Genomic DNA, 25,557 nt, shown 5'->3' on the forward strand with positions numbered 1-25,557 from the left:
TTTAGTACATCTATGTGTTGGACAATTTCAAGTTATGCTCAATTTTATTAATCAATGATGCTGGCACTTAATGAGGCTGTCAAATATTTTTTTAGCATTTGGATTTTGAATACCCATGGTCCAAATCCTGGGCCCGCCTCTGGGCAGGACCAGATTAGACTGTGCTCCCTTCCTTAGCTTGCTTCAGTCGTTCCTCTCTGCTGGTTTGGTCTTTGGGTGGGGATTTTTTCTTTTTTTTGTCAATAGATTAAGTGAAAGAACAGTATGGTTTGTGAATGCAGTTCAATTTGAATATGGGATCAAGTAGACAGCCTGGGAAGCCTTAGGCAGTTTTAACAACTTGATGTTCAGTCAAAAGTATATAGTATGGTTCAGATAAGATATAATAGTTATTTTTGTGCTCTGTTCAGTTCGTCTGTGATACCCTTATTAAGTGCAATGTGCAATATTAGTCTTGGATCGGGGATGATGAATTTTTCTCGTTCGATGCAACTAAAATATTATTAATATACAATGCAAAAATTTTAAACCAGTGAAGGATCACATCACGTAACCACCACACCAGAACAAAATGCAAATTGATGGAGACAGTTTTTACAATCTACAGAACCATGACCGTTGGTGGTATTGAAGCATTTAGTTGCTGTCTTGTTGTGTGATTATGAATGAAACTCTCTTTTGTAATTTCTTCATCCGCCTGTTGTTTTGATGTCTCCAATGGCATGTTCTGACTCTAGCTTGTTGTTTGGTGTCCATAGCAGTAATTATTTTTTCTACTAATTATTAATATGTTGATGTTGCCATGCTTGCCAATAAGTTCAGTGCTAACATTACATGCTTATGATCCTATTTACATCTGAATAAGCAAACATACGACAAGTTTTCTTTTCTTTGTGGCAGAGCTATAGCTTAATTTTGTTGCCAGATATGCTTGGGCATGAGTGCCATGGCTCCGCACTACCAAGCTGCAACGCTGATTGCTTCTCCATCTTATCCAAATGCTATTGCTTGGTCAAGTGACAATTTGGTGGCTGTCGCATCTGGTCACATTGTCACTATTCTGGTAAGTGCAATCCCATCACGCTAAGATGTTCTCATTCATGTTATACACTCATGTTTCATGATAGTTCATATGTGGAATCTGGATCTACCTGACCTTGTGGTCATCATGTTTCATTTGTTCCTATTCAAGAACCCAGCTGCGCTTGAGGGGCCTCGTGGACTGGTTGGACTTCGTCGCAGTGATCCTTTTCCTATAGGAGTGGTTAACAGAGAAGGTATATTTTGGCCTTTGCTTTGGTGATCTCCTGTAGGACATATTAAACTTGCTGATTTTGTTAATTATTTGGGACATCGAAGACTCAATTTAACTATAACATATTCAGAAATTTGTTTCCTTGACATCAATTTTGCAATCTGGATGTGGTGTTCTGTTAAAAACAAAATGGAACTTTCGGAATTGTAATGAGTGAACTGTCTTCCTAGTTGGCCCTTTCAGTTTTACTAGTCATATTCTACTCTGTAAAATTCAAACTACTATTACAACTGCATTTTCCATCACAACCTACGTAATCGCTTCTTAAACGAATGTCAGGCCATTTTTCATAGGTTAGTACATAGCTTTCAATTACTGTCTTTCCATCAAAGAACGGAAAAAAAGGAAGTCCAATTTGGCCATATAGGTGTATCAATTTTGTTTGATCTGAAATTCTCAATTTGTCAATATTTTGCAGATCTCTTTGAGCCATGTTTGGTGCCTACATGCTTAGCGCGTGATACTGAACCATGTGCCCGGTCAATTTCATGGTCTCAGCAAGGATTTGCACCTAATTATGGGTATATATATCTTTGACATTCAATTTTAAATGGTATTCAATTATACATGATCTTCTCTAGATGTATTTTTTTGTGCACAGGTTCATCTGCTCATCCTACTGCACTTACATATTTTTATATGGATGACAAATCTAGGTGTTTGCTGGCTGTTTGCACTGTGGATGGTCGTGTGAAGCTTTACCGGTCACCAATTTGGGAATTTTGTGATGAGTGGGTTGAGGTAAGCAATTTCTGTGCTATGTGAACAATGTTGAATTTGTCAATGTAATATATGAGGAATATAGGAAGTTCATCTGGATTACCAACTGAATTTCTGCGCTGCACTGATTTTTCTTGTGCCGGGTTTGGCTTAGGGCCATTGTTTCAATGATCCATGCATAATGCGTATGAGGAGTCAGATATTTTTTGGATGACAAGGGGAATCCGCTCACCATTAACTGCATAACCTAGTTTCCATTCAAAATTTCATTCTGCAGCACTTTCGTAGTACTGTTCCACTTTATAATCAGAATAAAACTTGCAATTTGCAGTTTTGGGGTTTGTTCTTGACTCTTTTGTTCAAGGAGTAGCTTTTGTATGGTCTTTATTGCCTGCTAATACAAATTTGTTCTGGCCTGGCTAAGTTTTTTTGTCTTCCATCGTTTGTATTCATGTATAGTGGTCACTTGTTCTATGTCACAGTTATTGGTGCTTATCAACCTTTCACTTGTTCTAGGTTGCAGATATATCGCAATTGCTTTTTAACCACTACAAAGTTATAAACTTTGAAGAGGATAATGGTCCTCATTTGACTTCTCCGGTATGATACCTTTCACTCTAGCACTGAGAGCTCTATTTATTTGATTGTCGCCTATTTCTGTCTGAATGTGTGGTTAAAATATGCTTTTGTGATCAGAAGAATACAAATACTGAAGAAACAGAGGTTTTAGGTTCTACTTGTGAATTGCAAGATCCCCTTTCTCGCAGGGGTCCTGGACAGAGAAAAAGAAAACCGCCAAGGTGAGTAATATTTTTCTGGTTCCGCATCATAATTTTGCAAATAGAGAAACAATCACCATATTTGAAATAACAAGATGGTCTAAAGAAGCATCATCTAGCTATTATTTGGGCTGTCAAATGTGGATATGGAAGCATTGTCTACCCATTCATCTGTGTATGTCACAGATCTTCCCTCAAAATTTATTTTGTTGCAAGAAGTCAACATTCTTGGCAAGATTTCATATAGTGTACCTGAATTTGTTTCGAATAACTTTTTACTGATTGTAGAGTTGATGGTTATGTTTATGATGGCAATGAGGATTTAGATGCTTCGAAGGATGCAGACTTCTCACTGAAACCATGCTCTAAGTCAAAGAAGAAATCTTCGAAAAAGGTACAAATTTTACACGTTAACATTAGGCTGGAGTTTCAATTTATTCTTTCAATCGTAAAAGGAGAACCATGTTGTTTCTTAACAAAAAGAGAAATTAATTATCATGCTAAGTGAAGGTATTTCATAGCATATTGTACATGACTGTAATTTGAATTTATTGTTTATTTAACACTGCTGTATTTGTGACTTCAGACCGCAAAACCTGGGCATGAATTTGTTGCTGTAAATAGACAAGGCAGCACTGTAAATGTTAAAGCATCATTGCCCTCCAATGGAGAAAACAAATCTCTTCCTCTTATCACGGCAAAACAGTATGCTCGTCGTGATGCACATCTGTCTTCCCTCGTCGTTGCATGGTCTCCACTTGTGTCATCAAGTGATGGAACTTCTTGTTTATCGAGGCATTGGTGCATTCTTGCTGTTGGCTCCAAATCTGGAAATGTGTCTTTTTGGAAACTGCATAAGCCAGAATACTACACGATAGATGCTGGCGTGGTTACCAGTGATCCAATTCTCATTGGGGTTCTGCAAGCTCATAAATCATGGGTCAGTGCCATAACCTGGGAAGTTTCCTCCGCGGGCTCTTCAAAATCCTCGCTTCTTTTAGCAACTGGATGCTCAGACGGAAGGTGAGCATGATTGATGTGTATTATTTGTAAATGATTATGTGCTTTCTTTGGCTGTATTATGTATTGGTTGTTTACATGGCTTTTTATGAGCTCTCAATGATTCATGACATGGCAATAGGGATATATGTGATGTTCATATTTTTTTTTAAAAAAACTCTGAGCTGTTATGTGCCTTGGAACAAGGTCAAAGTGTCTGCATAAGCAGCAGGAGGACCTGCATAGGCATGCGATGTTGTGCCTAATGCTTCATGCTTGTGCAGGTGATGTGATCAATGTTTAAAGATGATGCACAGCATTCTCTGCACTAGATATCTGGGCTGTGGTGAAAATGCTTTTCTCCATGCCTTAAAGATTCTCATTGTTCATTTCCGTCCAATTTATAAAATTTTGTATTCTGATGGTTATTTGTTGCCTTTCGTTTTGTATAAATGTTTCATATCTCATGTTGAAGATTTTATTTATTTTCTCAGTGTGAAGATATGGTTGGCGAATATTGAAGGATTAAATCAATGTACAAATGCAGAAGAAGTGCCCTTTGCATTAGTTGCCGAGGTACATAATAAGCATCGACCTACAGTTCATATTTGACATGAGCGATTTATGCGATATACTTTTTTTTTTCCTTTTGTGAGTGTACAACATTAATTTGATGTAGCATGCTAATTGTACTATAAGTTAATTTTTTTTTTATCTTCTGTAACTAAAGTTTTCATTCCAAATGTTCCTTTTGTCAGGTCACCACTGATTTGTCAGCTCCAGTATCATCAATTTCATTAGCTGTACCTATCCGGTCCCAGTATGAGGTTAATTTGGCAATTGGACGAGTATCTGGGTCACTGGAAACATGGATATGGAATACACATAGCTGCAAAATTGAGAATACCAATGCATGCCATGCACATGATCAAGTGGTAAAACTTCACATTAGTTGAGTATCTTTCTCTTTAACAAAAGAAAAAAAAATATCTAACATTACCATAGGTGACAGGTTTATCATGGGGTATGGATGGCTATTGTTTATACAGCTGCAGTCAGGTCCGTTAACTTTTTTATAGCACTATTTGATTGCTACCTCTTTCGTAATTCTGTTTTACCAAGAAAACTGGTCCTACAGTATGGACTGATGTAAGGATTTGGGCCTGTGGGGTCAATTGAAGCCTATTGATTTGTTAGAAGTCTGATGGCTTAAGTAAAACAGCAACAGCAACCAGAGATGTGGGATGTGTTTAGTATGAGTTGACTACTTGAGTCAGCTATTGAAAGTTCAAGGCTGTCTTGATTGTTGATTATATTAGTGTTGCCACTGAATATACTATACTTTGCACTCTGTTATCTTTCTCGAGAATTTATATCCTCCAGATTTTGGGAACCGTAACTTTTTGTTTTTCATAATTTTTCTTGAGCTTTTAAGTACTTGCAGATGCTTTACATTTTGCTTCTTTTTCAGGATAATTCTGCACGCTGTTGGATCTATCACGAAAACCACCTTGAAGAAATTCCTGTGCATACAAATTTTCCAGAGCCAAAAGAGTCAACAGATGTAAAAATAGATAACTGTTTCTCTTCTTCCTTGATGTCCAAGTATTTTTATCCTTATTATTGACTTTCAAATGTGCATGCAGCTATCTGAAGTCTCCAATCGATGCTTTGGTCTTACACTAGCACCTGGAGAACAAATGATTGCTGTGGTATGCTTTAGGCTTTTATATCAGGCATCATTTTGCTCAACTGAACAGTTTCTGTAGGGAAACCATATGCATAAGCTGTAAGAATTGATGAACTTTGTCCTTTTCAGGTCCGTGGTTTGGATCTGAATCTTTTAGACCAGATGTATCAAGCCAGGTAACTACATTTACAATTCATTATGAAATGTATTGGGATCATTGTGCTACAAATCTTTATTGCTTTAATATAACATTCAGAAGATGCATTAACGCGGTCATTATTTTGTTAATCAAAACAATAGGACACAAAAGGCAGTGGTTGAGTTCATTTGGATTGGTGGTCAATTTGTTGGTATTCCACTAGACAGGAGGATTGATGTTTGCAATCCACAGTCTGCAATCTTATCCTCGAGTAACTTGTGGTGGGGATCCAATATTTTGTGGTCGTTGAAGAAATATGAAAATGTTGAAAAGAGTATTGTCTTGTGGGATGTTGTAACTGCACTACAAGGGTTCAAGAAATACGCACCGGCCTTTCTGGAGACTTTAATGGACATTTGGATCTCAGCTTTATTTTCAGATGACCGACAGTGTGTTTCTATCAATTCCCCATCATATTCAAGGCATGACATTCTGCCCAGTGTCAGTTTGCGGAAGCTACACTTACTGAACATCATTTGTAGAAAAGTGATGCTCAGCGATCATGCACAGCATGGTCCTGGTGCTGAAAATGGTAATGACTCGGCAACTGATTTCTGGAACACTCTTCTGATAAGGAGTGAAAGAGAGCTGCGTGAGAGACTGGTGGGTTTCACCTTTGCTGCAGTCCTGAAAAGGACAGCATTTTTATTGAAGGGTACATCTACTGAAAACAGCTGGTTTCCTGTCGGCGTTGCCCAGATGGATTCTTGGGTATCTATGAATGATGAAGTGCATAACCAGCTCAGTTATCTCAGATCTAGGATCAAAGATCTAGAAAACAGGTATGTTTTACTAAGGGGGTGTTTGTTTCTTTAGTTCCTCCTAAAATTCCTATCACATCGAATGTTTAGATACTAATTAGGAGTATTAAATATAGACTAATTACAAAACCAATTGCACAGATGGAGACTAATTTGCGAAACAAATCTATTAATCCTAATTAGTCCATGATTTGACAATGTGATGCTACAGTAAACATGTGCTAATGATGGATTAATTAGGCTTAATAGATTCGTCTCGTGAATTAGCCTCCATCTGTGTAATTAGTTTTATAATTAGCTCATGTTTAATTCTCCTAATTAGCCTCCGAATATTCGATGTGACATGAATTTTAGTCGGGGCTAAAGATCGAAACACCCCCTAACTCAATCGATCATCTGTCAGCCAATTTCATATGTGAAATGTCAAACTTAATTGATTTCCTCCTGCAGGATTGACTCAGCATGCGAATACTCTGTCGAAGAAACCTGCCTCTACTGCTCTGCACCAGTCCCCTTCGAGTCGACTGATGTAGCCATCTGCAGAGAAAGGCACACGTTGACAAGGTGCAAGGCGTCTATGCTCTTGTGCTCCGTTCTGCAGCCGGCGTGGCACTGCGTATGCTGTGGAGGCATGGTCGACAAGCTGCTGCCGGAGTCATTCTTCACCATGCAGGCATCCCCTTTGGACGCCAACAATGACGAAGGATCGCTCAATTTGTCAGGAGCCGCTGTCCCGCTTTGCCCCTTCTGCGGCATTCTGCTGCAGAGGCAGATGCCGGTGTTCCTGCTGTCCACCTCGCCGGTGTAGTGTTTAGTGATTAGTTGGCAGCCTCTGTAACCTTAGAACATTAGGTCTTAGTCCTAGTACTAGTTGCTAGTTGAGGCTGCTCGTGTTAGCGATGGAAATGTAACCTTTGCCGAAATAAGCACGCCATTCGTGGCCTGGCTTGGCTTGGTCCATCAATGTAACTTTTGGTAACATTCTTTTGACAGCTAATGTAAACTCTGCGTAAGCGGAGCAGTGATGCATGGCCATAATATGCCAATAATATATCCTACTAGAAATAATTGTGATTCCTTAACGCCTAATCATGTACACAGCCGCCTACTCACCGGCTAGCCTGGCTTCGCTGGAGTCCGGAAAGGGTGGCGAAGGCCAGGCGGCCGCGGAAGCTTCCCATTTGCTGTTGCAGGCGGCGGGAGCGGAGCGGAGCCTCGCACTCGCCACTGCAGTTTTGTCCTGGCGCGAGGACGGGACAAGGTGCCAGGCGCGGGTGGGTCCGGCGCAGGAGCCCTTTTCTCCCACGTTGACCGCACCATCGCATCAACTGACTCCCTCCATCCCTGGGCTCCCGGCCAGGTTCTCCTCGTCTCTTTTCCGGCTCTTCCTTTCTCCGTTCTCTCGCCTCCAGCCAGGATCCGATCTCGGAGCCATCCCCGTTGCGGCGTCGTTGTTTTCCTTGGAGTTCAGTTGCAGTTTGATTTTGATCCAGGAGGAAGAAGGGGGAAGGTCGGACGGGGAGCGCTGAAATGGTGAAGGACAGCGCGTACTACGACGTCCTGGAGGTCAGCACTGACGCCTCCGTGGCCCAGATCAAGAAGGCCTACTACCTCAAGGTGCGTGGACCGTAAAATCTCCCCCGATCAACGATGATGGTGTTCTTCATGCGTTCTGTTCCTGTTTCGTGATTTTGAATCTGTTGGCCCTGTTTGGATTTTTGAAGGCCAAGCTGGTGCACCCCGACAAGAATCCCGACAACCCTGACGCCGCCTGGAGGTTTCAGGTACATGTTCATATTCTGCTCTACTCTTTTGATATGTCCTGTGAACTTTGTTAGTTGCATTCTGAATGCAGAAGGGGACAAAATATGAATGCCATGTCTGTAGTAGGATTACATGCTGCTAGGAGGTACATATAACGGTGGACTAAAAAACCCAAAACCCATAAGATGGCCACTGTGTAATTGTGCGTTGTTTCTGACCGTTTAACTGTAGAATTCGCGTGGACGTTGCAGTAGTGCAAAAGCTGAACACTCATTTGAGTACAGTTGTGTTTGTTTCTTGTATCTGCATTACTAAACTTGATTCAGTTATCTTGTAGATGGTTTGCTTGCTACGAACACTGACGTGAACTGGTTGTTTACCTTTACCAGGAATTAGGTGAAGCCTATCAAGTCTTAAGTGATCCGGTGAAAAAGGAGGCTTACGATAAGTATGGAAAGGAAGGTCTTCCCCAGTAAGTCCTAAATTCATCTAATTCTATCTTAGCTACACATGATTAGAAAAAGTTTAGAATCAGGTCGCAACAGATGCTGTGAAATTTATTTTGATGTTACTCTTACAGAATGGTAGTTACCATATGACTCGTAATGACAGTGTCACAAAATTTCTTGCAATTGTATTTCAGAGATAACATGATCGATCCAACTGCTGTCTTTGGGATGCTTTTTGGGAGTGACTATTTTGAAGATTATGTTGGTCAACTTGCGCTAGCATCTGTTGCTTCAGTAGAGATTGAGGAAGAATCAACTACCCCTGAGGCAAGGACAAGAGTTCAAGAGAAGATAAAGGTATGCTGCTTCTGTAATGTTTATTGTGTTCACGCCTCCTCAGGGTCAGGAATTGATTCTCTAAACCTTCATAACCCTCATTGATCTGCAGAACTTGCAAACTGAAAGAGAGCAAACACTTATTCAGAGTCTAAAGGACCGGCTGCAGCCATATGTTGATGGGAGGCAAGAAGAGTTTGGTGATTGGGCAAATGCAGAAGCTCGGCGCTTGTCTCAAGCTGGTAACGTCAAAGATGCTCAGTTTTCATCTCCATCCTCCGTCATTTACTCATTAGAAGTCTAGGCACTTCACTAAACTTTGTTGTGATACGCATGCATGTGTTAATGTTATTTTCACGGCGTGTTATTTTCTTTCGTTCCTTCATTTCTCTGTTGTACCGAAAATGCTTCTAGGACTCCAAATTACCCCCAACTTTCATAGTTTGGCATCCAGAAGGTTCATTTGCATACTTATGTTTGAGCAATGAGCATTACAAAAATTTGAGTTACTAATGTCTTTTATGCGGTTTATACTTGTATAAAATGTCTTTTCAGCTTTTGGTGAGGCTATGCTTCACACTATTGGGTACATTTATGTTCGACAAGCAGCAAGAGAACTTGGAAAAAACAAACTGTATATTGGTGTACCATTCATAGCAGAGTGGGTAAGGGATAAGGGCCACCATGTAAAATCACAGGTTAATGCTGCTGCAGGTAAATCCGAGGATATCGAGCTACTCCTTTTTTTTTTTTTTAAAGATGAGCTGATTCTTCAGTGACTCCTATACTCCTACTATAGGTGCAATTTCTCTGATACAGCTACAAGAAGGGATAAAAAAGATTGAGGAGGGCGATAACAAGGAAGAGCAGCTTATTAAGAATATTGAAGAGAAAAAGGATGCGATGCTCAATTCTTTATGGAAAATTAATGTGGTTGATATTGAGTCAACGCTTTCACGTGTCTGCCAAGCAGTAAGTACTGTATTAAGACATTCCTATTTATCATGCATGTATTTATATTTCCTTTTGTATGAATATTCAAGTAGAAAAATGAACAATCTTTGGCATTCCACAGTTAGTGATTTCCCCCTTTCTCCAGGTTTTGAAAGAAACTAATATTCCCAGAGATGTACTGAAGTTGCGAGCAAGAGGATTGAAAAAGCTGGGGACAATCTTTCAAGTAAGTTTTCTTTTAGTTGAGTTTTCCAGCTAGTTTGGCAGGGCGGAGAATAATTGATGAAGGCCTAAGGAATAATAAGCTTAGAATTGCATTAATCTTTCATCTCTTATTTGCGTATCATTTTATTACCTTCTCTCATCAGGACTGAAGTATGCTGCATCATTTTGTTTGAGTAGATTGCATTATAAATGCCAGACATTGAATCCAGTGTTAATTTAGTGTCATTACTACATATCTATTAGTCTGATACAAAATCTTTTTTCACTGAAGTTATTCTATGGCGCTACTTTCAGCGTTCTTTGGAAATTTGTTGAAATTAAGCATCATTTGTTTTCCCAGAACTTAGTCATCCTACAAATTAATGTTGGAAGCATGCTCTAATATGAATAAATTTGCACCATGTTCATTGTTTGCTGCTACGAAAATGATTTTCAATGGACAATCTTTCAGCAGTTTCATATATCCCAGAACAAACATAGACACAGTTTTTCTCCATCGTTTGCTATAAATTCATAAGACAGTGAATAGTTACCCTGGAAAACACATCCTATCACTCTTGAATGGTCTTTTGGTTTTTTCTCGCTTGGGCATCTGCCTACTGATGCTTTTCCTTTTTGAAATTAACTTGCATTGTTCAAGGTTTTAGTTTGCTTTGATGCATCCTTGCCTGAATCCTATGTGGAAACTAACTTGCACGCCTTGTTTATCAAAAATAAAAATTGAAAAAACGTGCAGGTTCTATGTTTTATCAGTTCTCAGCTATTCATTCAGCTCTTAGCTTGAGTGCTCCTGCCATTACGAGTAATTTCATGCCGCTCCCGTTTAACCAGGTAGCAAAATTGTAAAATGTAATTTGGAATCCGTTGTGAAACCAGGGTGCGAAATCACACTACCGACGCGAAAACAGCCTGCGGGTTGAAGATGGGACGACGGAGGCGACACCGTCGAACTGATGAGGACGGTTGTGGATAACTCTCTCATCGCTTCCGGAGACAACACCCCCAACGCCGACCACTAGCTGCCTTAGAAGAGCCAGGCATTGTTCTCTGCGTGAAGAGTGAAGATTGGTATACTGTATGAACGCAAGGTATTCCAACCTTTTTTGTCTCGCTATATATACAGTATTCGTTGCCTGCAAACAGTCGATATCTACGTGAATAATTCATGAAACCAGTGTTTTGTCCAATACTGATTTACATGACCACCGGCCTTGGATTGTTCAGAGTCTGGTTCGAACGAGAGCGGTGCGGTGCGAACGCCGTTGCACAATTCAGTGACCCCGAACGTTCGAGAGCAAGGCAATTCAACGTGGCACACCAGTGGACACGCGCACTTCTGCCGTCGTTCCACGCAAACCTACGAGGCTGCACGCTTCGGCGCGTGTCCTCCCGCACGTGCCGACCTGTCGCCCTGTTCCTCGTACATATATACGGGCACGTTGATTTGGCCTCCATTCCCATCCGGGGACAACCACAGTAACCGTCTGTCTCGAGAGGAGGAAGAAAGGGTAGCAAGGGGGGCAAATGGCGGAGTACCATGGGGAGTATGGGCACCCGTACCCGCGCGTGGACCAGTACGGGAACCCCGTGCCGCCGGTGGACCAGTACGGCAACCCCGTCCCGAGGGAGCCGGCGTCCGCCGGTCTGGGCGGCACCGCTCCCCTCTACGGCGCCGCCGGCGACACCACGGGCGCGGGGTACGTGGCGGCGCCGCCGGGCGACTACGGCACGGCCGGTGGTGCGGCGTACCCCAGCGGTGGCGTCGCGCCCGGCGAAACGGCGCTCGCGTACGAGGGCATGGTCGGCGGCGGCGGCGGGATCGGCGCGGCGACCGCGGGCATGGGAGGGCAGCTCCAGCCGACCAGGGAGGAGGAGCACACGTTCGGCAGCTCCCAGCTGGAGCCGGCCAGCAGGGAGGAGCACACGACGCTCGGCGAGAAGCTGACGCGTTCCGGCAGCTCCAGCTCCAGCTCCAGCTCGGTAGTAACTAACCCCTGTTGCGTTAGCCACTGATCCTTTGTGTTCGGTCATAGCCCCTCCTATTTGTTACTGATGCGGGTGCATGGATTCCGCGTGGGCGTGCAGTTCTCCGAGGACGACGGGCAGGGCGGGCGGCGGAAGAAGAAGAGCATCAAGGAGAAGATCAAGGAGAAGCTCCCGGGCACCCACAAGCACGAGGAGCGCAAGGCCGGGCACGCGGCACCGGCGACGACGACGACGGGGACGACGCATGCAGCGGGGGCGCACGAGAAGAAGGGCTTCATGGACAAGATCAAGGAGAGGCTCCCGGGACACCACTGATGAGCGTACGTCGATCGTGCACGTCGCGCTGTGTGTATATCGTGTACGTGTTCGGTAGCGTCGTTCGTTCGTCGGTCGGTTTGCCGTGTGTCGTGTGGAAGTGTGTTGCTTGTGTTATGGAAGTCGCATCAGCTGCTGTGTGCTGCGTAGTTGGATTTGGGTACGTGCGTACCTCCTTTTCGTTTAGGTTTGGCTCGAGTTTATGTCTGGGCTGTGTCGTGTATCTGTCTGTAGTTGTGGAGATGTTGGATTTCCGTATGAGACTGTCAGTTAGGCCTGTGATTTGGTTGCAGCCTTGTACTGTGGTGCTGCCACTCGCTCCAAGGCACCAAAGCGCGCGGTAGTGAAGTGAGGCCGCGCGGCTTACAACAGGTTCAGCTTCGCGCTTATAATACTGCCGGCTACTAACAAACCAAGTCCTGAATAACAGGCCAACTAGTGCTAACCTCCTGCCGCCTATCTAAACCAACCGAGCGCCTCATTTGCCGGAGCTGTACGCGCCGCCTGTAGGTGCGCCCAACAAGAGCGTCCACAACATGGGCCAATTTCATACTGTAAACTATGTTCAAGAAATCCAATAAAACATACACGTGTCTTGTACATTGGCGACTTCCATTATGCAGCATCAGATGCTTTAAAACAAGATCAATTTAACTGATGCTATATTTGATATATTTGATGATAGGCTGTATTTCAGGAAATCAAAGTCCTCTTAACTGGTTGAAAAGTTTGTTTTTTATGATGATAAACCTAGCGGCACATGAAGATTCATGTATCTTTGCCACTCTATTTGTTCCTTGAGATATGAGAGTAGTAAATTTGTAGTCCATAAACTTAAATTGTGATCAGCTCTCTAGTTTAACCAATTGGTCATTAAAACAAACAATAATGGGTCCACCAATTCAGGACTTCAAGTGTGCCTATATACCTATGTCATCAAGTATGTTAATGTATCTTTCCATGATGTGATTTATGTTCTCATTTGTGGCATACTGTCATGAGAGATTTTATGAAGGAAAAGGAATCGTAGCTTGGAATACAGAGGGCTCATCTTCAGTACAATGAGCAATAATTTTTCTTCCCAAGAAGGGTGACCGGGAGTATTATCTAAATCAAATTAAATTATAAGCAACTATTAGAGGGCTCATCTTCAGTACAATGAGCAATAATTTTTCTTCCCAAGAAGGGTGACCGGGAGTATTATCTAAATCAAATTAAATTATAAGCAACTATTAGAATCGTCCAGATAATTCACCACCTCAACCAGTTATGTTTTAGCATCAACAAGTATGGTTTCAGGCTGCAGCTGCTAGATGGGCTTTAATCCTTCGAGAGCTTTACCCGAGCAACTCCAAGAATTGGCCCTACTTCAAGCACCCCTGCTTTTCTAAGTAGGGGCTCCTCCTACTTCTTCTGCCATCAACTTCATCAATAGTCCCTACATTACAGCCCCTACTTTACTATGGCATATAGGACCCACCTGTTAGGGTCTCATATTTTCCCTTTTCTTTTTTTTTCTTTGGGTAAAGTGCGCTGGCAGTCCCTAAACTTGTTGCGCTATGTCAAACCGGTCCCCAAACTCGCAAAACGGCCCATCAGACCCCTAAACACCGTTCGGGTCTCATTAACGTCCAACAACGGGTCTAGACCCATGAGATGGCTATGATGTTGCTATCTACGTGGCTCCGAGGTCCACAAAACAGCTGAGGCGTTGACTAAATCCCTAGCGTCGCAAAATTCCCCTTTCATCGCAGCCGCAGCTCCTGATTCCCCACCGTCAGATCTCCCAATTCGCCGCCGCAACAGCCGGATTTCCCCATCGTTCCATGACGCGTCTTCAAGCTCCTCCGCAGTACAGAGACAACGCAAAAGGCCACATCTACCCCTCGTCACCCGCAACGAATGCGGCCGCCACACAGTGTTGGAGCTAGAGGTGAAGGCCGATGAGAATGGGAATCAGGGCCGCATATTCTACAAGTGCCCTACTCGCAAGGTTTGTATTTCTCTGAAATTCTTCACATTTTCAACTAATTTTGTTGCGTTGTCGGTTGAATTTGAGTGCCTTTGATGTTTCTGTATGTAGCAGCGGGATGGTAGTGGCTACCCTTTCTGGTATTGGGAAGAAGAGTATGTGACTGTGTTGCAAAAGATTACTACAGAGGAAAAGATGGCTGAGGAGGAGAGGATTTGTAGGAATGAGGTTCAGAACATGCATGTCAAAGAAGAACAGAGGTAGATGTGCAAGGAAGAAGAATGGCTGCTTAGATAGGAGTTTTAGTAGGAATTGGGAGTGAAATTCTAGTGGCCTTGAAGTATTTATTGTTCGTCTGTTGGTGTGGCCTATTGTTGAATGTGTATGTTACTATGTTCAGATGAAGCAGTGAATGAAATGCTAGTGACCTCCTTGATGTAATGATGATCCATGATCAGAAATGAAAATAGTAGTTGAGCCATGCTCAAGTTATGATGTACTAAAATACCAATATCCATAAAAAAATATGACGTTAAACAAGATGCCATTGTACTGATGTTTGCATGACCTTCACAAAAGATGGATTGTTTTGCACACACAGTGTATGATGCACCAATATTATACATAAAAGGTTATGGTCATCCTGTTTCAGCATTTAGCCTAATCTTTCACTATTATACACAAAAGAGCAAGATAGCTTGAAGACACTAGTCTTGCACAAAAGGTTGTAACTTCATCAGTCAAACATGTCACTTCTCCACATGCCCTTCTCCCTGCACTTCTCCCATGTTGATGGTTATACCCCTCTTTGCTGGTGCAGACTTGCTCTTCTTTGCTGTTGTGGACTTTTTCTTCTTTTCACCAGCATCCTTGCTTGTGGATGCCTTCCTTTTTTTTGAAGTAGCTGCCCTGCCTGCCTTGGTGCTTGTTGTGAGGGGGAAAGGCCTTGCCACTGGTTGGTTGCTCATGATGAAATCATTGTCTGGCAATGGCCCATGAGGTTGACTTTGTATTGTAGATACAGTTTCCTACAAAAACAAATATGTTAGGTAACAATGTTAGTTAACATCTGAAACTTGTTCACAAGAATTGTACCTATGACTGTCGGATTTATAAGCCCAGCAGTCCACCAGGAGGTTACCCAAGTGGTTGATTTGTAGGTGGAGGCGATTGTAAAACCAAGAACATGATCGCGAGAACACAAGGGACATGAGGGTTTTAGACAAGTTTGAGCCTCCAGAGAGTAATACCCTACGTCCTGTATGCTGCTGGTTTGTATTGCTCGAGAGTTGATACGCGATCTTCGGTTTGCATACCCTCGGGGGGTGCCCTTGGCCACCTTATATAGGCTGACGATTTAGGGTTACAAGTCGGTTTAGATCTAATCTACTCGGTTGTTACATGGAAGGTGTTCTGAGTCCGAGTCAATACGCGTCCCGCAACATCCGGGCTGATTTGAACCGCCCGGCCTCCTTGACGTGTGCTCCAAGGATCTTCATGTCCTTAGCCCACATGCCCTGGTCGGGCGAGCCCACTTGTTAGGTCTGGCCAGTATCCTGGTCGATGGGGACCCATGGAGTTCCCATATCCCTTAGTGACAACATTTGAGATAACAGTGTGGTACTTGCTCGTGTCATGGGCACCTCTTCATTGATAATGTCCTGATTGATAGGTTCATTGGAAGTTGCAACAGTAGGTGGTTCTAACTGAAGTGCAGCAGATGCAATAGCAGCTTGCTCAGCCTCATATTGTAACTGAGCTTGTGTGTTTGCAACAAGCTTCTTGGCTTCTTCAGAACTAAACCCCATCTTCTTTAGGTTGCAACTAGCACTATTGTGACCTGCATCAGAACAGTGTCTGCAATGAATTGTCATACCATGCTTAGATAATTTAGGGCCATATTTTTCTTGCATCTCCTGAGGTTATTTCTTCCTAGACTTTGGTGGTCCGCCTACCTTTTTCTCATACACTGGTGGCAGTACTTCTAGTCCGTCAACCTTTTCCCAGTTGCTTTGTCTTTGCAAGGCCATATGTTGTAGCCATATGCTTTGTTGAATGACTCCACTCAATAGCAAGTAGGAAGCACACTTTCTGGTCTAATCCTCTGATGCCTCAAACATGCAATTGCATGGCAGCAAGGCACACCAGTTAGTTGCCACCTTCTACAGTCACAAATCTTTACATTTATGTCCACCATGTGCTAGTAATGTCTAACTTGCACCTGAAACACACCCTGACAAGAAGGCAAAGCAAAACATAAATTTGCAAACTTTGTATTTTTTGCCACCTTCTTCCTGATCTTTGGGCAAAAGGCTCCTTGTATCTCTTTTCCTAGCTCTTGTTGGTTGTTGCAGTGCATTATCATGAGCTGGCACTTGATCCTTTCAAACATGCTTAAAATAGGAAGCTCTCTGGCATCTAGAATGTATTTGTTGAACACTTCACAATTGTTATTCAACAAGATGTCACATTTTGGGAACTCTGAGAAAAAAGTCCTCACCCATGTGTTAGGAGCCATCTTTTCCAATCATTTGAAATGCATCCTCATTCAAAGTTTTCATATAGTCCATATTTCTGTTGAATGACTGAACTAAAGATGACTTTGCACAGGCCCACAACTAATTCTTGAGGATCTCACCCTTAAACTTTTCTTGAAAATTGGGGTACAGGTGCCTTACACAGAACCTGTGCTTAGACTCAATAAACACCTGTTGTACAACTAGGATTAAATCCTACACATATATAGACAACACATGGAAAACAATCAGGCATAAAATACATAGAATTGTAAGTCATGAACACATAGAAAAGGTAGGCATGAAGGCAGACCTTTTGCTTATAAGTCATAATGGTCCAAGGGTACGTGTTGTCTATTTTAAGGTCATCCTTTAAAGTTTCCAAAAACCATTTCCATGAAGCTAGGGACTCAACCTCAACAACAGCCATAGCAATTGGGTAAATGCAATCATTTGGATCCATTCCTACTGTAGTCAACAGCTGACCTCCATATTTAGTTTTGATGTGACACCCATCTAAGCATACGATGGGCCTCGATCCAGCCGAAAAACCCCTCTTGCAAGAATCTAAAGACATATAGCATGTACTGAACAAGTTGCCTTTGGTGAGGTTCAGGTAGAATGTGCTCCCAGGATTGCTTCTCCTCAACTCCAGTCCATAGTCCCACAAGGAATTGTACTGCTGGACTTCATCTCTATGAATGGCTGCAAGGATTTGTCTTCTTGCTCTTGCAAGCTTACTCCTAGATGCTATCAAGTTCCAATCTTTTTTAACAGTCCTGCCTAAGCTGCTTATATATATCTTATCATTTGCTCTGAATAAGTTAATGTACTTATCTACCATCCACCTAGAAGTACATTTCCTCAATACCAACTCCTTTTGACAGTTATGAACACCATAATATGTTTTCACTACAAATGAATTAATTCTGCTATCCTTTGAAGCATATAAGTTTCAGGGCACCCAACACAGTGAGCCTTTAACCTTCTATTGTCATTCCTAGGTAGCTTGATTTCAACCCTGTTCTTCACACCGTACTCTGCAATAGCCTTTCTCAACTCCACAACAGATGGAAAAACCTATCCAACAAAGAATTGTGGATTGTTTATATCCTGTTCAGTCCATGACTTGAACCTCAGCCTGGCTTCTCCTTCCCCATCTGAATCTGGAAGCTCCAAGCCCTCATCTTCAGTGTCTTCATCATCATTAACTATTGTTGATCTGGTTGTCTCATATGTCTTGAGCTTGCTTCCTTTACCTTTTTGTTGCCTTTCACCCCTTCCACATCCATGTCAACAACATCCTCAAATAAGTCTTTATCTCCACCATCTATCTCACTATCACTATCAAAAAAATCCTCATCTTCAAACTGTCCACTGCCATCTTCTTCGGGTTCAAAACTACGACCACCTTGCTCAACTCTTCCTCTATTCAAATTAGTGTAAAACACTGGCAACTTCTCACCAACTATATTGTTCACATACACAACCTTATGAAGACTCAAAACCTTTAGCAAATCCAACTACATCATCCCATGGACAATCCCCCATACTAGCTTCATGATCAACATACACTACTAAAGTCTTGCACTTTTGAATCACTAATGCCATAACATTAGTGTCATGGTTTGATGCAATGATTCTCAGCCCATCAGCAAGTGTTCTCCCTGGTAACAACCAATAAAACTTGATTCTTAGATCATTCTGATATCCTAGTTGCTGCAGAAAGTCCTCAAACCAAAGCGGGGACCATGTATCGATCTCTATCGAATCAAACCAGTCCAGTTTTTCACCACCATATAACCTCAGATGTCCAAACCCAACAAAGAACCCACCATGGTGAATCTCAATTATGAACTTCTCTCTACCAGAACCTACATTGCAGTGAAATAGCCACAACATCAAACACATCAAAAAAGCCAAAACCCTAGAAATTTTTCCCCAAATCTGCAATCTCATGTCCAAAATTGAAGTATTCCTACAACAAACGAGATGGTACCCCTAACCCTAGGATCCTAAAGGCGGAGGCAAAGATCAACTCACCATACTCGGGTAATGGTTCCCCTTTCCCTCGTAATCACGCCATCATCCTTACACATCGCGGCGGCGAACTCCAGCTTCGGTCTCTTCCTTCCGCACTCCACGAATCCTTACGCCGCCTCCCTATGATCCTCCTCGATCGCTGCCGCCACTCCCACCTCGTCGACCTCGTCGACGAACAACCAAGAGGCGGCAAGGGATTGCAGGGTACAAATGAGAGAAGGAAAGCATTTGACGGGCTTCTCTGCAAAACAACGATACCCTCACTACTCCTGAGCCACGTTGGTGAGACGGTGGCAAAGCCACGTCAGCTAATCCCGCGCTTTTCCCACCCAATTGGATGTTAATGAGATCTGAACGGTGTTTAGGAGCTTGATTGGCCGTTTTACGAGTTTGGGACTGGCTTAACACAGCGCAATAAGTTTAGGACTGCCAGCGCTCTTTACTCTCTTTCTTTTTTTCTTTACTCTCTTTCTTTTTTTCACCTTCGATCCTACTTTTTGAGTAGGGATTTAAGCAGTGATATTGCTGAAGTTGCTATACCTCATGTAACTATAGAATTCTCCGAATACGAAGGGCGAAATGATATGACATCATCGGTACTCGGCAGCTCCACCCTCTCACCAAACATCCGCCTCACTACTTCACTACACCAACCCCCAAAACCCTCCCCCATCTGAGGCCTCGTCCCACCCTAGCCACCTCCCGCACCGCCGCCGTCTCGCACGCGCGCGATCCCCTCTCCTCGCCCACCAGATCGCGCCATGGCCTCCACGGCGTTCGCCGCCGCCAAGTTCCTCCCGGCCCACCTCGACTCCTCGCCGCGCATCGCGCCGTACCGCGCGGTCCCCACCGCGAATCTCTCCTTCACCCCGCTCTCCTCCTCGGCGTCGCTCCTCCGCCTCCGATCCCCGTCGCCGTCCGGCCCGGGAGGCAGGCTGCCACCGCCTCCGCCCCCGCGCTCCTACGGCGGCGGCGGATCTGGCGACGCCGCGGACTCCGGCGGCGGCGACGGCGATGGCCGCCGCGGGGGCATCCTCGGCGTCTTCCTGGCCGGGTGGGCCGCCCGCGTCGCCGCGGACCCGCAGTTCCCGTTCAAGCTGCTCATGGAGGAGCTCGTCGGAGTCACCGCCTGCGTGCTCGGCGACATGGCCTCCCGCCCCAACTTCGGCCTCAACGAGCTCGACTTCGTCTTCTCCACCCTCGTCGTCGGATCCATCCTCAACTTCGTCCTCATGTACCTCCTCGCGCCCACCGCCGCCGCCTCGTCCGCAGCCTCCGCGCTCCCCAGCCACATGTTCGAGGCCGGCGCCTACACGCTCGGCTCCCGCGTCGCCACGCTCATGTCCAAGGGCGCGACCTTCGCGATGGTCGGGTTCGCGGCCGGGCTCGCCGGCACCGCGATCTCCAACGGGCTCATCGCGATGCGGAAGCGCATGGACCCGGCGTTCGAGACTCCCAACAAGGCGCCGCCCACGCTGCTCAACGCGGCCACCTGGGCGCTCCACATGGGCGTCAGCAGCAATCTGCGTTACCAGACTCTGAATGGGATCGAGTACCTCCTCGGCAAGGTCGCGCCAGTTCCCGTGTTCAAGGTGTCTGTTCTTGCTCTCCGGTGCATGAACAACGTGCTTGGTGGCATGTCCTTCGTGTTGCTTGCCAGGTTGACTGGAGCGCAAAGATCAGATAAGCCAGCGACGGTTGCAGAAGAGAAGGAAACGTTGATAGCTGTGAGCAATGCCGCCGCAGATGCCATCAGTGAGGCGAAGGAAGGAGAGGGTAAGTAAGTGGGTAGAGGAGGGATTAGAGAGCAAATCGAAGGAAGCTGTGTGGGCCGAGTGCCATTCGGCAACCCACCTGTAATAAAGTACTGATGTTAGTCATCGCCACAGGACTTGTGCTGCTACTAGCATTAGCATTAGCATTGCTTGAATTTGTTGCTGCCATATACTTGTGGAGATCAGGAAGTGGATCAGAAAAATAGAACAAACAAAACGTCAAGAACTGTCAATCGAGAAAGGGAAGGGAAGGGAAGGGGCGACCGGCCAACAACCAAGCTGAAGAAAAACAATGTTTGCCGGCTTGCCGCTGAGCTGAAGGAGAGTCACGGAGCTTCTTCAGTTCTGTTTTTCTTGAGCCCGTCAGAGATGCAGGTCGTCACGGCCGGTGCCCGGCGGCCTCGCGGGTGGTGACGCAGGTCGTCATGGCCGGCGCCCGGAGGCCTCGCAGGTGTGGTGTGGCCATGCGCGGCGGTTTGCGCGGAGGTACGTCGCCGGCAAGAGACGGCGCTCGTGTTGGCAGCTTGGGGTCGTGCGGGCGGACGGCGGCGCACGAGCGGCGAGTTAGCGGCGGCTCGATGCGTCTGGAGCGGGTCGAGGTTGGGGAGGGGGCGCACCGCGCACGGGCAGAACGCAAAGGGATAAGGGGAGGGTGCGACGTTGGGCTGGGCCGTATCTCAAAATCACCACAATACGTACTGACGAACTTATCAGGTTTTTATTTATTTTTTTCCTCCGATACTTCCTGAGATGTATTTTTCACGTATCCGCATCCGTATTGGATACAGATCCGATCTCTAAAGACCGAAACTTGAAACACGATCTCGAGCAGATATTGGGCCACGTCGCCCTAAATCCTCTATCATTGGATCCTGAGCAGACTTCCCTCTGGCCGTTGATCCCGAGGCTCGTGGCTCTAGCGTTCCTGAGTTCTCCCGGCCCGTCTCTTAACGACGAGCCTCGCACTCCCTCCACACGCCTGTCGACACGGTGACGCCGTCCAAGGTTGTGGCACGCAACTTGCCGAATGCCGATGAACGCCAACGAGCGACGGCTCTTTTCTCCTCGTCTCCTGGGCTCCTGGCCGGCTGGCCCCCAGCAGCAGGCCACTAGCGCCCACACCGCCTCACGCTAGCTTTCTGTCCAGTTCGATTTTTCGAGTACGAGTCTGTTCACCGCCTTTTCTAAACTGAGACGTACAGTTAAAAACATGAACCATACTCTCGCGATCCTCAGATCCCTTTAGACAAGAGCATCTGTCCAGCCCCTCACAATTCGACCTGCACTCTCAATCCTTGGATCCCCTTTGACCAAACTATCTGACCAGCACATTTTCCTGAGAAGATCCATAGTGCAGCGTTGCCTGCCGGCTGATTGTGAAACAAAGCCACTAGCACCCATTCCATCTGGAATAAAGTTATCTGAATTATATATTTTCTTCCTCTGATTTTGCACTACTATAAATCCTCCCGTTCTAGAGTATGCAGGATTATTTTTCGCAAATACAACATTTGGTATGCATAGATAATATTGATAGCTATATCTGGAAGTGCAAGAAGATAAAATCTTGCTTGACCACACAACAATGATAAGGAAGCTGTTTTCAATATTTACGGTATGAAAACAAAGGTTGTGTTGACCACGCTTTAGTTCTTGATTTTCAGTAATGACAAATAAGCCACTGTTCACGTCTACACATTTTTTTAGAAAACGGAAATGTTCCGACCTCTGCGGTCGCACATATCCAAATTTACAGTATTTTTAAGCTCACAAGCTAATCACAAATAATGGTAAATAGTACGCAAGTGAAGGAAGAAATCAAAAGCAAAGTCGGTTACTGCATCTTTATCCATTCTTGGCAAATATATCCAAAGCAACCACCTCCAGTGCCTTGCATGCTAAGAAGACAATCTCCCTGGCATCCTCACGTTGTAACAGGGATCAAAATCGCAGCCAATATGATCCCTTGAAGATAACCTGCATAAAAAATTAAATCAATTTTTTTTCAAAAGTCAAATCATTACGCGTACACCAAATTGCCCATGTAAGAGCTACCACACCCACAAAAATCAAACTTTGATCTTTTTTGCTTATGCCTATTAACCAATTGCTAAGCATATGCATTTGATTTTGGTGGGGTTAACCCAGTAGCTATATTAACAACTCTCTAAATGGTCTCAGCAAGTTAGCATGTTGACACTCAAAAAAGATATGCTTAATTATTTCATTATTATCACGAAAGCAATATTTTTTTCCCAGACCAATTTCTTTTAGCCAAATTATCCTTTGTTAAAATAACACCTCGTTTGAGTCGCTAAAAAAACACCTCGTTTGAGGTACCAAAGAAATATCTTTATTTTTCAGAGGTATTTTCAGCTTCCATATAAATTTCTTGGTGAAGGGGATGTCCCGATTTATAAGATATTGGTACATAGACCGTATGGTGAAACTACCATATCTATGTACATCCCTGTTAAATTTGTCCCTTCCATCTAGTCAACTTATGTTCAATTAAGTCTCTTTTAAAAGAAATTTGCAATGCATTTGATTCATGACATTTGCTATAACATGAGGATAGTAGACTATATTATACAGGTTAGGGAATTGCTCTTTTCTTGGTTTAGAGCCTACCCAAGTATATTCCCAAAATCTTACAACCCGTCCTTTATTTTGAAAGTCCCACAACTCAGGGAATCTTCCTGACCATTAAGAGACGTTTCTAGAAATGCGAGTCTCTAAACTTAGATACTTATTTATATTAAGGTTTGCCATGTGCCATCTTCATTCAGCAGTTTAAATAACCACTTGCTTTATGTCTGCACATAATCGATGCATATGTCTGGCACACGCATAAGATTTCGTTTCAATTTGTCTAACAAGCTCTGCTGATTTGGCTGGCCGCTCCACGGGACGCAGCAAAGGCCGCTTCCCATACATATCCGATACACGATACGGCAGTTTCCCAGCGTATCCGTGTAACGTAGCCTGGAACGGGAGGTTGTCGAGATAGACGATGAGGCATGAATTGTCGTTCCTGGTGAGTTCGGATGGCTTCATGCTAAGCTAGTAGATGAATCTGTCCTGTGAAGTTGACGTGATTACCAAGCCCTGTTGCGGACCTGATAGGGGCGTCTCTTCATCCATATCCAAGTAGTAATCGAGGTCCTCGATATCATCCGAGTTGGATTGAAATCTAGACATAGCCTCCTTGTAGAAAGTGGCTGCATTGCGGAGTCCGAATGGGAGTCCAAATGGGAAACGAGGTTGGATGTAGACTGACTTGTACGATGGTTGTTCCACCAGCTCGCACGAATCAATCCGATCAGGGGTAGAAGTCAAGTTTGGCTCAGACTCGTCCCCAAGCCTCTGAATAGGTTAGAAATTAAAAATTCATCGAAATTCTCGACGAGATCTTCCAGAGCTTGCGCTGGAGCTTCACGGTCAAAAACTTCTTCTTCGAGGCGGGCGTGATGTGGCGGTGGAAATTTCATGCGCCCTCTGCGGCGCAAACCCAAGAGCCAAAGAGGAACGTTGCATGATTTGCGCCTTCTTTGAATGCGACGGTGGGTTGATGATGACTTGTGCCATCAAGTTCGCCAACGGATCTTCGACAAGATCCCCTACCTGGCGCGCCAGCTGTCGATGTTTAGACCCGGAAACCTATCGAGGGGTATCCCGAGGTAGTGGATTGGTTGGTGGGGCTCGCCGAGATCAGGAACTCGAAGGTAAACGCTGATACAAAATTTAGAGAGGTTCAGGCCACTGAATAGCGTAATACACTGCATACTGCTTGTTGTATTGCATTGGTTGTATTGGATTGCTTTGGAGGGGGTCCCTAACTCACCTTATATACACGGGGGTAGGGTTACAGGAAGGTTTGTTACATATTACAATGAGTACTTTCCTAATTCTCGACTACTTCCTTCTATTCCATGTAGACTACGCCGCCTTGCGCTACAGTCTCCATGTCAGATATGTCTCATTGTTTAGCCCCATATCTAGAAGGACCACGCTATCCCGCGACGAGTCGCCTTGTTGCGCAGCGCGCGACCCCAGCTTCTGCCACTCTACTGGCGCGTTGGGTCCGATGATGCCAATGATATGTCAGTTAGGGGGAATGCTAGTACATTTTCTTTAAATGAGCATAACTCACTCATCAAGTATCCATTTTTAATTCCGTTTGCGCCATTGTGTTTCTAGTGATGAGATCTACAAAATAAGATCCATATCTGATATATTTTGATGTTGTTTTACACGACTGGCAACTTATGGACAAACCGTGTAGCAACTTATAAATAAAATAGAGGTAGTGGTATTATCAGTCAACTTATATGGAGTAACTTGTATAAAGAACATGTGATAACTTATCTATACCTATTATTAAAGCAAGCAACGTCTCTGCCAGCAATTTTCGTCCGTCGTGCTCGTTTTGCAAAAAACCCCTCAGACTTTCGTGAAATCAACCCGCAGTCCAATTGTGAATATAGGGGGGGCTTGGGTGGAAAAAAGAGGAAAGCGAGGGATTAAAGGGAAAAGAGCTTAGCTCCCTCGTCCCCCTCCCTCGGGGGATCGAGATCTGCCGTACTCCGTCCGGCCGTCCGGCTCCGGGCCCGGCGCCGCCCGGCAGTGGACTGGCAGGAGGCGGCCGGAGCAGGGCGCCCCGACGCTCCCCCGCTCTGCCCCTGCGCGCGGCCTCAGCCGGAGCTCGTCGGCGTCTAGGAAGGCGCCGTCAAGGGAGCACGGCTGCGGGCACCGGAGG

At 44.6% G+C, this 25,557-nt stretch overlaps 4 protein-coding genes across 6 annotated transcripts in view; all 4 read left to right on the forward strand.

Moving 5' to 3' along the window:
* LOC101762322 overlaps positions 1-7,545 on the forward strand; it is an 8,252-nt gene extending 707 nt beyond the window's left edge. The window contains exons 2-17 of one of the 3 annotated variants that reach the window (XM_004969609.3): positions 901-1,063; positions 1,193-1,277; positions 1,734-1,836; positions 1,972-2,056; positions 2,552-2,635; positions 2,732-2,835; positions 3,103-3,208; positions 3,401-3,837; positions 4,308-4,389; positions 4,572-4,748; positions 4,819-4,872; positions 5,285-5,377; positions 5,460-5,525; positions 5,633-5,679; positions 5,804-6,484; positions 6,914-7,545. In XM_004969609.3, coding sequence (XP_004969666.1) covers positions 938-1,063; positions 1,193-1,277; positions 1,734-1,836; positions 1,972-2,056; positions 2,552-2,635; positions 2,732-2,835; positions 3,103-3,208; positions 3,401-3,837; positions 4,308-4,389; positions 4,572-4,748; positions 4,819-4,872; positions 5,285-5,377; positions 5,460-5,525; positions 5,633-5,679; positions 5,804-6,484; positions 6,914-7,271 — 2,688 coding nt within the window. In that variant the 5' untranslated portion in view covers positions 901-937 and the 3' untranslated portion in view covers positions 7,272-7,545. The remainder of the gene's footprint in view (positions 1-900; positions 1,064-1,192; positions 1,278-1,733; positions 1,837-1,971; positions 2,057-2,551; positions 2,636-2,731; positions 2,836-3,102; positions 3,209-3,400; positions 3,838-4,307; positions 4,390-4,571; positions 4,749-4,818; positions 4,873-5,284; positions 5,378-5,459; positions 5,526-5,632; positions 5,680-5,803; positions 6,485-6,913) is intronic. The other 2 variants (XM_004969611.4, XM_004969610.3) reach the window with 2 other exon arrangements.
* An 85-nt stretch (positions 7,546-7,630) lies between these two features.
* Positions 7,631-11,378, forward strand: LOC101763689 (chaperone protein dnaJ 10-like). The gene is made up of 10 exons (XM_004969613.4): positions 7,631-7,823; positions 7,957-8,080; positions 8,188-8,247; positions 8,617-8,699; positions 8,871-9,033; positions 9,125-9,254; positions 9,568-9,726; positions 9,812-9,984; positions 10,112-10,192; positions 11,068-11,378. Exons 2-10 carry the CDS (start codon positions 7,994-7,996, stop codon positions 11,143-11,145), a joined length of 1,014 nt encoding a protein of 337 aa, XP_004969670.1. The 5' UTR covers positions 7,631-7,823; positions 7,957-7,993; the 3' UTR covers positions 11,146-11,378.
* Positions 11,143-12,989, forward strand: LOC101763282 (dehydrin Rab25-like). Its single transcript, XM_022826438.1, has 3 exons — positions 11,143-11,279; positions 11,416-12,171; positions 12,277-12,989. Exons 2-3 carry the CDS (start codon positions 11,716-11,718, stop codon positions 12,490-12,492), a joined length of 672 nt encoding a protein of 223 aa, XP_022682173.1. The 5' UTR covers positions 11,143-11,279; positions 11,416-11,715; the 3' UTR covers positions 12,493-12,989.
* A 6,652-nt stretch (positions 12,990-19,641) lies between these two features.
* On the forward strand, positions 19,642-20,966 carry LOC101764356 (protein RETICULATA-RELATED 3, chloroplastic). The gene has a single exon (XM_004969615.4). It carries the CDS (start codon positions 19,785-19,787, stop codon positions 20,805-20,807), a length of 1,023 nt encoding a protein of 340 aa, XP_004969672.1. The 5' UTR covers positions 19,642-19,784; the 3' UTR covers positions 20,808-20,966.
* Positions 20,967-25,557: the final 4,591 nt, after the last annotated feature.

Source organism: Setaria italica, chromosome V (genome assembly GCF_000263155.2).
Source record: "Setaria italica strain Yugu1 chromosome V, Setaria_italica_v2.0, whole genome shotgun sequence".
NCBI classification, from domain to species: Eukaryota; Viridiplantae; Streptophyta; class Magnoliopsida; order Poales; family Poaceae; genus Setaria; species Setaria italica.